The sequence below is a fragment of the Mus caroli genome, chromosome 1 (assembly GCF_900094665.2).
Source record: "Mus caroli chromosome 1, CAROLI_EIJ_v1.1, whole genome shotgun sequence".
Taxonomy (NCBI): domain Eukaryota; kingdom Metazoa; phylum Chordata; class Mammalia; order Rodentia; family Muridae; genus Mus; species Mus caroli.
The window spans coordinates 86,061,028-86,074,041 of record NC_034570.1 but is presented as its reverse complement, the minus strand read 5'-3'; the positions used below and the strand labels follow the sequence as shown (position 1 = coordinate 86,074,041).

Below are 13,014 nucleotides of genomic sequence, written 5' to 3'. Positions count from 1 at the left end.
CTGGCTGTCCTGGAACTCACTTTGTAGACCAGGCTGGCCTTGAACTCAGAAATCCGCCTGCCTCTGCCTCCCAAGTGCTGGGATTAAAGGCGTGCGTCACCACGCCCAGCTCTTGTTTTGTTTTTTTAATTTGCTCTCTTTTCTGAAATGGGGGTAAATATAATTTAATTTATTTTGTCTTTCCCAAGAGGGTTTTGAAATATACTTCAATGAAATAATTGTTCTGAATTGGTTTCTGAAGATGGGAATTTCCTGAGGCTAGTGACGGGGTCAAGGGTAGGCACTACCAAGGCGCAGAGTTCAGAGGTTCAGGGCTCAGAAACTGCTTGTCATAGGCCTCATCCCAAGGTCCCAACCGTGTGTGCAGTAGAGGTCCAGGGTGTGGGAGCCATTGTGTGCTAGTCTCACAAGGTGGGAGTCCTCTGTGGAGCGAGTCAAGCACACAGTACCATGAGGTGCACAGTATTGTTACCAGAGTGCCAGCCTCTGTTCCACCTCGTGAAGGAAGCCTCGGTGGAACTCGTAGACTGGATCAATGTTGGAGAAAAGCAGGGTCATCAGGGCTGCAGGCATGGCCTCCTCCTTGATCACCACGCTCCGGAACCACTGTGGGAAGAGTTCGGCACGGTGAGAGGCTCAGCTGGGGACTGAAAGGCCATGCTCCCCTGAGATCTTGTGACCTTGAGACACCAAGCAAAGTTCCTCCTGGATATAAAGATGGCTTAAATCTGCATTCCAAGCTGGGCGGTGGTGGGGCACGAACTTTAATCCCAGCACTTGGGAGGCAGAGACAGGCAGATTTCTGAGTTCCAGGCCAGCCTGGTCTCCAAAGTGAGTTCCAGGACAGCCAGGGCTACACAGAGAAACCCTGTCTCGAAAAAACAAAAAACAAACAAACAAACAAAAAAATCCGGGCTGGTGAGATGGCTCAGTGGGTAAGAGCACCCGACTGCTCTTCCGAAGGTCTGGAGTTCAAATCCCAGCAACCACATGGTGGCTCACAACCATCCATAACAAGATCTGACTCTCTCTTCTGGAGTGTCTGAAGACAGCTCCAGTGTACTTACATATAATAAATAAATCTTTTTTAAAAATCCGCATTCCACATATCCTCTTTGTGAACTGTATAATTGTGAAATTTAAACAAAGCAATCCTAGATCAAAGCTTTCGGGTAGATATATTCTAAGCTTTGTAGCTTCATGAAAAGACATTAGCATTCTTTTTGTTTGTTTGTTTGTTTGTTTGTTTAAGGCAGGATTCTCGGTATTGCCCTGGCTGTCCTGGAACTTTCTCTGTAGACCAGGCTGGCCTTGAACACAGTGATCTTTGTGCTTCTGCCTTCTGAGTGCTGGGATTAAAGGTGTTCACCACCACTGCCTGGCAAGACATGAGCATTCTGATAAGATTAGACATCATGCTGTAAGGCAAACATATTCAACAGAATTTCCATATGCAGCTCTCAAGTCTATCAATATATTTCTCAGGATGGAATATCTGTGTTTATATCTAAAACATAGTACGAAAAATCAAAGAGATCAGGACTAAGGTTTCATACCACAGTGATAACTTCTAAATCCTTCAGATAGGTTCGTTCTGTAGCGAGAATCTCTTTGGCTATGAAATAGGCCTCATCTTCTGGCATGTGCTGAAAGAGGCAGAGAGAACCATGAGTGTATTTCTGGGGGACGTGCTGCCCTTTCACATTCAGCAGAGCCCGGGTTCCCACATGCTCTGCTCAGCTAACACAATTTTTGGAATTCCTGCCATAAGTCCTAAAGGGATTTTCTGTAAATGAAAGATTCATTTTATTTGCATATGGTATGCCTGCGTGTACATTTGTGTGCTACATGTGCACAAATGCCCACAGAGGCCAGGAGAGGTCACTGTCTGAGTTTTAAGTGATTTGTGAACCATCTGATGCAGGTGCTGGGAACTGAATCCCGTCCTCCTCATGGGCAGCAGACACTCTCAACTGTGGGAGCGTCCCTCCAGCCTGGCAGCTTTCTTCTCTCAAGAGTCCCTCCTCACTGGACCTTATTCTTTGGAAAAATCAGTTCTATTCAAATATTAATATATGTAATCAAAACTGAGACTTATTATTAGTTTTGTAATGGAATCATGTTCCTCTATCACTGCCATTAGTGAAGCTGGTTAAAAGACATAGAACTACAAGTGTATGTTTAAACATATATGTATGTAATTACGGGCTGGAAAAATGGTTCGGTGGTTAAGAACCCTGAATACTCTTCCAGAGGTCCCAGGTTTGAATTCCAGCACCCATATGGTGGCACACAATCACCAGTCATAGGAGAATCTGACAGCTTCTGTGGGCACAGCATGCACATGGTACACACATATACATACAGATAAAACACCCATAAATGGGAATATAAATAAATAAAAATGTTTATATATGATGAAAATAATTAAACACAGGCTAGAGGTATGGCTCAACATAAAAAAGTAAACTTACCTCATAAAAGTAACAACAATAACAAAAAACAAAAATAAAACCATAAAAGCCCTACCAGTATATATTCTGAGTGTGCTTAAGCCGGGGTGTAGGGCTGACTGATGTACTCCCTAAATGTGGGAGCAGACCCCAATCCAACTCTAGGCTTGGCTTCCAGAAGCTTCCCTTATGCTTGCTAGCATGGGACCTAAGATGGATCTATCTAAGGAGTTCATGAATGTACATCAGGGTGTACTGTGAAGGTGCAACACTGAAAGTTCATGAGGGGCTGAAAATCACGGCAGGAGTCATGGAGAATCATGGCAGGAAGGGCTGAAGGACAGGAGGAATGTCATCAGGCCACAAAATCACTTGGAGCAAGAGAGTGGGCCAGCAAACAGGGAATGGCAAGGAACAGAAAGTGATGTGGAATAAATAGTAAGAGGGGGATGAGAGACTGTGGTCTGCTTGCACACAGGATGCAAGCAGACCTGGAAGAACAGACAGGAGCCTCAAGAGGCTTCTGTGCAAGTCTGTTGAGATGGTGAGGTGTGAATGTTATGTGCAAACTGACAGAGGCAACAAGAATGACTGCAACAGATTCTGGCCTAGGCCAAGGGAAAGATCAACTGTCACCAGCAGAGGTGGGGAGGCTGAGACAGTTCTGGGAGGAAGAAGAGACTGAGTTTGCACACTAGCCTTTGATGCTTTACAGGCCACATGAGGAGAAGTGTCCATGGAGATCCCACTGGAGGCCCATGTTTGGGGACCACATCTTCTCTCTGTGCCTCTGGTTTAGTTCAATAGTATGCAATATTCTCTTAGTTTCTAGAATAAAGGGCTAATGAGGTGTTGTCTCAGGGTTTCATTGCTGTGGACAGACAGCATGACCAAGGCAACTCTTATAAGGGACAACACTTAATTGGGGCTGGCTTACAGGTTCCGAGGTTCAGTCCATTATCAAGGCAGGAACATGGATGATGTGGGGCTGGTGGAGCCAAAAGCTCTATATCTTGATCCAAAGGCAGACAGAAGACTGGCTTTTGCATGGCCAGCAGGAAGATCTCATTGCCCACCCTTAAAGTGACACAAGGCCACACCTGCTCTAACAAGGCCACACTTACCAATAGTGCTACTCCCTGGGCAAAGTATATCAAATCATCACAGGTGTGCTCCTTTTATGTGGCCTGGAGCTCATGGAATGGTGGCTGTGAATTTATAGTGTCTTCTACCCAGCAGAAAGATGCACCAAGGTAATCCATACTGCCAGCATCCTTCAGAGCCAAGTCCTGTTCTCTCCCCAGAATCCATGTACATTCTCCCATTGCTCTTCTCAAATAATGTGACAGCCCTGGTCCTTGGCTCCACCCTTGGTATCTTTGTGTTATTCCTGTAGTATGGCTTTTCCCCAAGAAAACGGCTCACATACTTTTCTAACTTTCTACATTTTATTGTATTCTGTTCCATAAAACAGTTTTTAAAAATTCAAATCCACTGGGTGGTGTTGGTGCATGCCTTTAATCCCAGCACTTGGGAGGCAGGAAGGTGGATCTCTGGAGTTCGAGGTCAGCCTGGTCTACAGAGTGAGTTCCAGGAGTCAGGGTTACAGAGAAACCCTGTCTTGGAGAAAAAAAAAGAGCACTTTTCTGTGAGGTACCTGAGACAGGTCCCACCTACTGGGCATCTATTATAGACCTAGCTGATGCTCAAAACCCCTACTTCATCCTCTAAGAGATTACATAATGGCTTTCTATTTTTATAAATATTTCTATTTCTAATAATAGCATATATTCTCTCCCCAAATCTTTGACTGCTAGCAAAGCTGTATTCCCAGGTTGGCTGTCTTAAGGCAAATGGCTATCCTTGGCATCTATGAGTAATTAGGATCTTCTGCTCCATAATTCTCTCCTGCATAATCAAAATGTGCCCACACTCCAGACACCTACAGGAACACTGGCAACCTTCTGCCAAAAAGACCAGGACCTCCCACTTCAGGCGCAACGGTCTCTAAAGTTGGCCAGGTCCCCTTCTCACCATGAAGTCCCATTTGAGAGACTTCTGACCCCCAACCGACCTTCCTTGGGCAACATATCTCCAAGTTACTCAGCTGTACACAGGAGAGAGGAAGGAAGGTAGATGGGAAAACAAGAAGGGAGAGGCAGTGAGGTCCTGTAGGTAATGGCCTGTCCCTTTCCCACCTATTTTCAGGATCCAGCCTAACACTTCCAATCCAGAGTGCCAAAATGGTCTATTATACAAAGATGGGGAATGTGTGTATAATGGAGCCTTGGGTTCTAAGAGTAACAGAAGTGTCTTAGACAGGGATTTTGCTGCTGATCTGTACAAGGTTTATGGGGTGTGAGCAGAGTCTTTTCCTGCCCACCCTGGGGACTCCTCAGTTAGGGCTTACAAACCAGATCCCAGCAGCACTCAGTCCCAAGAGGGGCCCACCTTGTGTTTCTGCTCTTCTTGGTTGTCCATCCTGGCTGTACCAGCACCACTGAGGACAGGGCTGAGCACAGGGGATGCACCCTGCTCAGCTGTGCTCAGCGAGGCCTGAAGCTCAGGGCACAGGCTCAGGTGGCTCTTCAGGCTGGAGGGAGAAGGCTGAGGACTATCCATAGAAAAGCCTAGAAATGAATCAAGTAGGGTGGAGCAAAAATGAGAACAGCTGTGCAGTTGGCCTCCCTGACACTAGCCTGACTGAAAACCTCACGCTGCCATTAGCTTTTGTGGAAAGTGTGGAGGTGTGTCACATGCAGTCCCAGACACAACACAAAAGAAAACAGTGATGGCCAATCTGTCCTGTTTCAGAGATCAAGAGACTTTGTGACTCCTCATGGCCTAGGTTGTATTTCTAGGGGCCCCACAGGAGGGGGAAGCAGTAGGCTTTGTGGAGGGGTGGCAGAAACCTGTGCCGTCACCATGTTGCTCACCTAATTCTAGGCCCATGTTACTAATGATTTATTAAAAAGCTAGATTATATCAATTGTTCACTTCACAATTCTGTCTTCTAGTTGCAAAGCTCTTCACTAATAATTTTCCTGTTATTTTTAAATACCAAAATAAGTAACTATTATTTAACTCCTTTCTTTATTAAAATAGCACTTGCTTTTGTATAGACTAGAATTTTTAGCCTACTTGCTAAGAGGCTAATGATGAGGCACAATTCATCTGGCAATTTATAATAATGAAATTTTTTTAGGAGGCTGAGGCAGGAGGATCATGAATTTAAGGCCAGCCTGTACTATATAGTAACATTGTGTCCCAAATTTAAAAAAAGAAAAAGAAAGAGAAGAGAGGAAGAAAGAAATTCCTTAACTTCTTGTCAAAGTATTCTTACATTTTTCTATGGGAAATCAACAATTATTAAATACCAAAATTTAAAAATATATTTAAAACAGCACTTCTGTTTAAGACAGGCTCCCTTCAAACTCACTATGTAATTCCACATCCTCTGTCTTCACACCCTAAATGCTGAGTACAGGCAGACAGCACTATACTCCAAATGGTATTTAATAGAATAAATTTAAATGCTACTTTGAAACTATTAAAGATGGAAATTTACCCTACATTTCCAGGTGATGAGTATTGAAATGACCACTATGTCTAGCTATGATCACTAAGTGTCTGTTTTGCACCCCTAGTTGTGAGGACGCTCTATCACCAGGCCCCTCGAGAGAGACTACTTTCAAAGGAAGGTTCTCACCGTCTGTGGTTAAAAGTCCTCAAGTGAAATCCTCTAGAGTGACCCGTTTATAAGACCAAACCTCGGTTATCGAACTTGCTGATCCTAAGTGAGAACAGCCAGCCGGAGCCCCCACTCCTTGGACTGACACAATCCTCTGGGCAGGGCAGCTTCCGGTGTGGCAAGCTGGAGCAGAGGAGGTCCTTATTTTCACATTGACAAAGTCAGAGATCTGCAAGGACCTCGCCTGCTGATGTTCTGACAGTATTCAGATAGCACTCTGCTGTGGAATATTTCACAAGTCATATTTTAAGGCAGGAGAAAACATTCATTGACAGAAAACCTAGACGATGTTGGTATATGAAAGTTTAACAACCAGTTTATTAAATTTTGCTTTATTACACATTTAGTTGAAACAAGCTAACCATTAATGATATAAACTTAAACCTGCCACCCAGATGTTCAACCTTTATTCTCTTTGATGGGAATCAAAGTGGAGCCAACCTCTCTGTACTATCCTGAAATGTGGGTTATTTCCTGTGGACTACATCCCAAAGATGTGCTATTTAAGGTTTATGCTCTAAAGTCTTTGTCACTAATATGCCAGAATTGTATAATTAGGTCCTTTTGCAAAATTAAAATTCAGAGAAAATGTAGAATTTATGAATAAATTACACTTCACAACTATACTATTTAAAATATAGTAGCCATGATGTTTTACATTCGATTATGAAAATGTCAAAGACCTTCACTTTCCCCATGTTCCCAGTGTTTCCCACAGCATCACACGTGAAGATGTGAAGTCCAGCGCAAGTTCTAGTGGACAATGACCAGAAAGTTTCTGGAATACAAAAAAAAAAAAAATAGAGTATGGGCCAGCCTGTAATCTTAGCTCTTTATAAGCCAGCAGCACCGCATAGCAAGGCTCTGTTTCAAAATAAAACAAAACAGTACTCCCCACCCCCAAACCAAATCCAAAACCAAACCAAACCAGATGATACATAAAAGGTTACTCCTGAGGCTGGAAGGATGGTTTGTGATTAAGAGCACTTGAAGCTCTTCCAGAGGACCCAAGTTTGGTTCCCAGCAATGACATGGTGCTCTCAACCATCTGCAACACCAGTTTCTGTGGAGCTGATGCCCTCTTTTGATGTCTGTGGGCACCAAGTGTGCATGTATATATGTATGTATATATACATGCAGATAAAATGCTCATAACATAAAATAAAAAATCTTTTAAAAAGGATTGTCAGAAAATTAGATATTAATTTTTAGTAGCAGGAGGGGTAGAACATGAAGAAATGGCATACTTCTAGGATGCCATTGGGATTGGTAATCAGTGAACAGCCAATGTAAGGGGAATAGCCATGAAGGAGGGGGTGCAACTGCCAACAGACTTTAGCAAGCACCCTATAAAGAAAGAAGGTGTCACTTTGGGATGTATTATTAGGTTTAGTGTAAACTGCTTTTGGTTCTACGGCAGTTAAAATTACTACTTGATATCACTGTATTTTTTCTATTTTTTAAAAAAGTCATCAACTTAAAATTTAGCCAATAATCTTAAAATGTACCACAAGTGCCATTAAACATTTTTTTACAGTTAAACCTGTTAGAGAACAACATTTCTAAATCATTCTTGAAATTACACAAATCCAGACCATCAGAATAATGTTAAATAATCTGGGTCTTGGAATTACTGGGAAATTACCCCAGTAAAACACACACACACACACACACACACACACAGCCACTACTACCATGGTTATCACCGCTTTACTCTATAGGGAGATATTTTGTCAAGTAATTAGCAATAAACATTTAATTCTTCTAAATGTGGCTGAGGTCTGTCCTCTAAGCTCTATTAGCACAGCAAGAGTCTGTCCCTGGAGCACACCATTGTATATAGCATAGTGTGTGTGTGTGCCTGTGTGTGTATGTGAGACACAGAGAGAGAGAGACAGAGAGAGAGAATGTGGAGGGGTGGCTAGTCAGGATGTTTTCCAGAAGTGACAAAGCGTGAAGTCAGTGTCATTCAGGTTCTGCATCTCAGTGTTTCCTGACATCAACATTATGAAGACATGTTGTTGTTTTGTAGGCAGGCTCCATATGTAGCCCAGGCTGTCCTCAGAACTCCTTGATCTTTCTGCTTCCATTTCCTGCGTACTGGAATTACAAGTGTGATGGGCATATTTGAATGCATGGCTAAAAGCAGTCTTAAGAACTCTTAAGTACCATATGCCAAGTTTTAGGTGCTTTCGAGTATGTCACCTTAATCAACATTTCACTAAAGAATCAATCTTAAGGATTTGTAGAAACACCCAAGGTCCTCTAATAAGAAGCATTGAGAGTGACCTGGTATTGCTTGGAGCCACAGGAGCCCCTGGAAACCTCATTCACTTCTGGCTCTTGGAGCATACGCCCCCTCGGAGGATGTTTAACTCTCCTATTGTAGCATGAAGGATCAGCTTTTTTAAGCTGTGGACAAGGGATTCTTCTGTACCCAAACTGACTTCCTTGAGATGGAGAGGCATGGCGAGCAGCCACGGTTCTCTGAGAGTCTACAACTTGTGTGCAGGGAAGCTGGGGAGCTGCGAGTTACAAACTTGCCTTCACCTGCCTCTTAACACTTACTTCAAACTCTTAACAGTGAGCATTTCTGGTAGGTGGTTTATTTCTTAAAAACTTCTTAAAATACACCTGATACTTCTTCTTTTTTCTTTTTATATTTTTTATTAGGTATTTTCCTCATTTCTGATACTTCTTGAAATGTTATTTAAAATGCAGCACTACACTTCTTACCTTCACGTTTTCCTTCAAGAAGCTGTTTCTGTTCATCTAACTAGAGATGAAAGATGAGGAAAAAGAACTTCATCACATTGAGGGGGAAAAGAACATGAACTTTTATTTCATACCTTTAGGTTCTCTTTTTTAAAATTCTTTAATAAAACAGTCTTGAACATGTCTAACAGTAAAGGAACATGTAAGATCATATGCAGCAAAACTGAAGGTCAAGTTGAAGGTTAATTTGAGAGTAAGAAGCACAAGGAAGAGAAACTATGTCTTGAATAGATTAATTTCAGAAAGAAAAACACCACATAGAACTGACTGCAGGATGGGAACAAGTAAAGATGCATCTCATGAGTTAGCACACATTGTTTCTGGCTTTGCTACTGGACTGGTTCCTGATTCACTTTTACATACAGAATCTGGTTTAAAAACAAGTGGACATGGCTAACAGCTCACCTCCCTATCTTGATAAGGAAATAAAGACGGCTAAGACATTCTTTGCTGGTAGTCACTGTGGCTCATTGATTCAACAATACGGAGAGAATGCCATGTGCCAGCCCACCAGGCTGAATGCCCACAGCCATCCTCCTCATAGCACCCTCAGGCACCCAGCAGTCAGCAGTCCTGCTCCAGCAGCCTCCACAGGAAGCATACATGTGCCCCTTCTCCATGTAGGCGCGCAGACCTACTACCAGGGTTTTGGAGCTGCCATCAAGTTCCAGGTCAACTTGGAACGTCACAGCTCCAGCATCCACCTCTTGGTGTTTTAGTGCTGTAACCGCGACGGTGTGTGTGGCTCTGAACTACTGAATACTTTGCTCTCTAGAATCTTACGAGGAGAGGGAACCCAAAGAGAGTCTGATAAAGCTGTAAAGCCACTACAGTGGCTGAATCTTCCTTCAGGCTATCACAGAATCACACGGAAGCAACTGAGAGTGAGCTGAAGGTGTGTTCCACTTGAGAATAAGGGTGTCAGTTACAGGAGCTGTACAAACTGGCCATGGACAGGAACACGCCCACGTGTGCAACTTCAGTGAGGCTCATGACTTGAATGAGCAAAGAGTGGGTGCTCATATGATCACCTTGTACAGAGTTCCCAATGTGACATAAATGAATGTCCTGGCAAGTGCACCCAGGGGACAGCAGGAGAAACTGAGCCTGAGGCTGACTCTCTTGTAGCTACTGTTAGGCAGTGTCATGATGGTTGGAAATATCATTGCATAAAACACCAACTTAAGTATTTAATTTCAGAGAGGAGGGATGAAGGGAGAGAAAGACAGAGGGAGTGAAGGAGGAAGAGGAGGAGGAGAGGGGGGGAGAGTCAAGGTAGGACACTTACCAGGCTATGTGGTTTACTTTTGTACATGGATTGGAGTCTTGTATTTTTGTTTTAATAGAACTGATTTTTTTTTTTGGTGGGGGGGGGGGAGTTAGGGGTATAGCTTAGTTGTAGGGAATTTACCTAACATGTGTGATGAGGTCCTAAGTTCTAGCACCAGGACTATAAAAAACAACAACAACAAAAAGAAGCAACCAAAAAACAAAAACAAAAACAAAAACAAAAACAAAACAACAAGGGCTAGAGAGATGGTTCAGAGGTTATGAGGACTGTCTGCTCTTCTAGAGGTCTTGAGTTCAATTCCCAGCAACCACATGGTGGCTCACAACCATCTAATAATGAGATCTGGTGCCCTCTTCTGGTATGAAGGCATACATGCTGGCAGAACACTGCACATAGTAAAGAAATAAACCTAAAACAAAACAAATCAAAACAAAACAAAAACAAAAACCCTGATGCACAATGTTTGATCACACTGTGAACCTCAAGATTGTGTTGTTTACCGAAAAAGAGAAAACTGTTTCTAGTTGTGGTGTGGCTCTTAGCACACACCTTTAATCCCTCTGGCTGGAATACAGACATACCCAGAGTACATACCTTTAATCCCAAACAATAAAGTTAGTTTGTAGAAGGAAGAACTCATGTTGAAAGTGATGTCTAATTGAGTGGCAGACAAAGTGATGAATCAGAGAAAGATTTGACAGGATAGGCTATGCCAACTCTCTTGAGTTGAGAAGAGAGAGGGAAGGGAAGCTACTTGAGGGGCAGTGCAGAGAGTGGAGTCAGTTTTACTGGGAACAATTATAGAGAAAGGCTGGAGAGATGGAGAGATAAAGTGGGGGAGGAGAGGGAAGGAGAAGCGGGAGGGAGGGAGGGAGGGGAGGAGGGAGGAAGAGAAACAAGCTAGACACAGGTGAAGACAGAATGAGCCAGAGAATGAGAAGAGAAAAAGCAAGATACCACCCCGACCACTGGCCTTCAATACCATGTCATTACCATCATTACCATACTTATAGTGAGCCAAGCTATGCAAGCACAATTGTGCCTGTTTGCTGCTCAAGAGCCAATGAAAGAAACATTGGTGAAGGGTTAGACAAATATGCCCTTATTTCAAGGATTAGTTTACTATGTGAAATAATCTGTAACCTATATAAATCAAAACTCTTTAGAGGGAAAGAAAGCTAAAAGGCCCATTTAAAAATTCATAGTAAATATTTCCTCATTTTATTGAATAAACAATTAAAAATTGTCAGTACATATCTGTAAATTTATAAAAGGCAATTTCAATGGAGAACAAATTGTATAAGTACCACAAACCAGACAACAGAAATGTCTCTTTAAAGCGTAAGTTCACAACATAAAGAAGTCCCGGCTCTGCTTCTCATCGTTTCCTAGGACAGTGAATGCATAGGCTTTCATCCAAATGACACAGCTTGGTGCACTAGTGGACTACTGTGGCATTAGCTACTGCCTGGGAAAAGGTGACATTGTCTTCTGTATGTGCAACCCTAAGACAAGAGCCAAGTGCGACCACAGCAGATGCAATTCCATGGACTTGGGAACAGACATTCCCTACTGAATAGTAGCACTGACTATGGAGTACCTGTTTTAGGGACAGATCTTCTGTGTTCCAGAGCTGGAGGAATATGTGTACCTTGAGGTTAAACAGTACTTATCAACATCAGCTGGCACATACATGTGTAAGAGTTAAGAACATGTGTGTGCACACTGTTGTGGTATCATAACCACAGTGTGGGTGATACAATATAACCATCACTCAGGTAGAACAGTGGATACTGTATGAGAGAATGAAAATACACCTGTGCACCAAAGCCCTCAGGAAGGATGGGGTCACTGGGCGTGTCAATAGTGATGAGAATGATGTAGCCAACACATCTAGAAGTTTTCACACTACATTCCTGGATGTGCTAGTGCCCATGCCCTGGTCATTTGCCCTAAATGAAATACAAATGCTAATGAGAACAGGGCACTCTACTCTAATGCCAACTAGACAATGCCTCTGCCGTATAAAAGGCACATACCACTACCTGACAGATCAAAGGATTATGCAGTGCATTCGGAACACTGCACATCTCTGTATAGACAATCTTGCTACTATGTAACTATGCTATTAGTCTTCAAATATTCATAGTGGCTTATATAAAATACTGAGACTTTGGGAACTTACATATAAAAATAGACTTGATAATAAAAATGTATCTAAAGCAGAGTACCTTGTTAGAGGTGGAATTAGTGGTTAGGACAGATACTGCTTGGTGATGCCCTTGGACTACAGGGGACAGCTCAGGGTCTTGTTCCTATTAATACCAACATAATGACTATGTGGACAGACCTGACACTGCTACTTTTCTGCATGGACACACTGGCTGTGACAGTTCTCTACCTGGGTCTTTTAGTGTGATTTGTCTTGTGCGCCTGGCCCTTTAAAGTATCTTTAGTTGTTAGTCAACTGGCCCTTTAAAAAGTCTTAACTGTTATAGAATTGCTTGATCCTATGACCTTCAGTGCTGGTTGCCTCTTGGATTTCTGGGAACAGGACAGCTGAGGCTGAAGGGAAGGGAGTAGCAGAGTGAGAGGAGAACTCGGCAGTTGGTGCAGAAGACATTGTTAGGAGACAGTTGAGCCATGAGGAGCTGAGCTGAGCGGATAGGCTGCAACAGTTGTTTGGGTTTGGAGCTGCGAGTATTGGGAAAACTGGGAGAAGGAACTGTTTAAGCAGACTGCTG

At 42.9% G+C, this 13,014-nt stretch overlaps 1 protein-coding gene across 1 annotated transcript in view; it reads right to left on the bottom strand.

Annotated features, from left to right (window-relative positions):
- Farp2 (FERM, ARH/RhoGEF and pleckstrin domain protein 2) overlaps positions 1-13,014 on the bottom strand; it is a 104,399-nt gene that overhangs the window by 16,571 nt on the left and 74,814 nt on the right. Inside the window, exons 14-16 of the mRNA XM_021168209.2 lie at positions 4,905-5,083; positions 1,557-1,646; positions 473-606 (exon numbers count right to left, since the gene is read on the bottom strand). Coding sequence (XP_021023868.1) covers positions 473-606; positions 1,557-1,646; positions 4,905-5,083 — 403 coding nt within the window. The remainder of the gene's footprint in view (positions 1-472; positions 607-1,556; positions 1,647-4,904; positions 5,084-13,014) is intronic.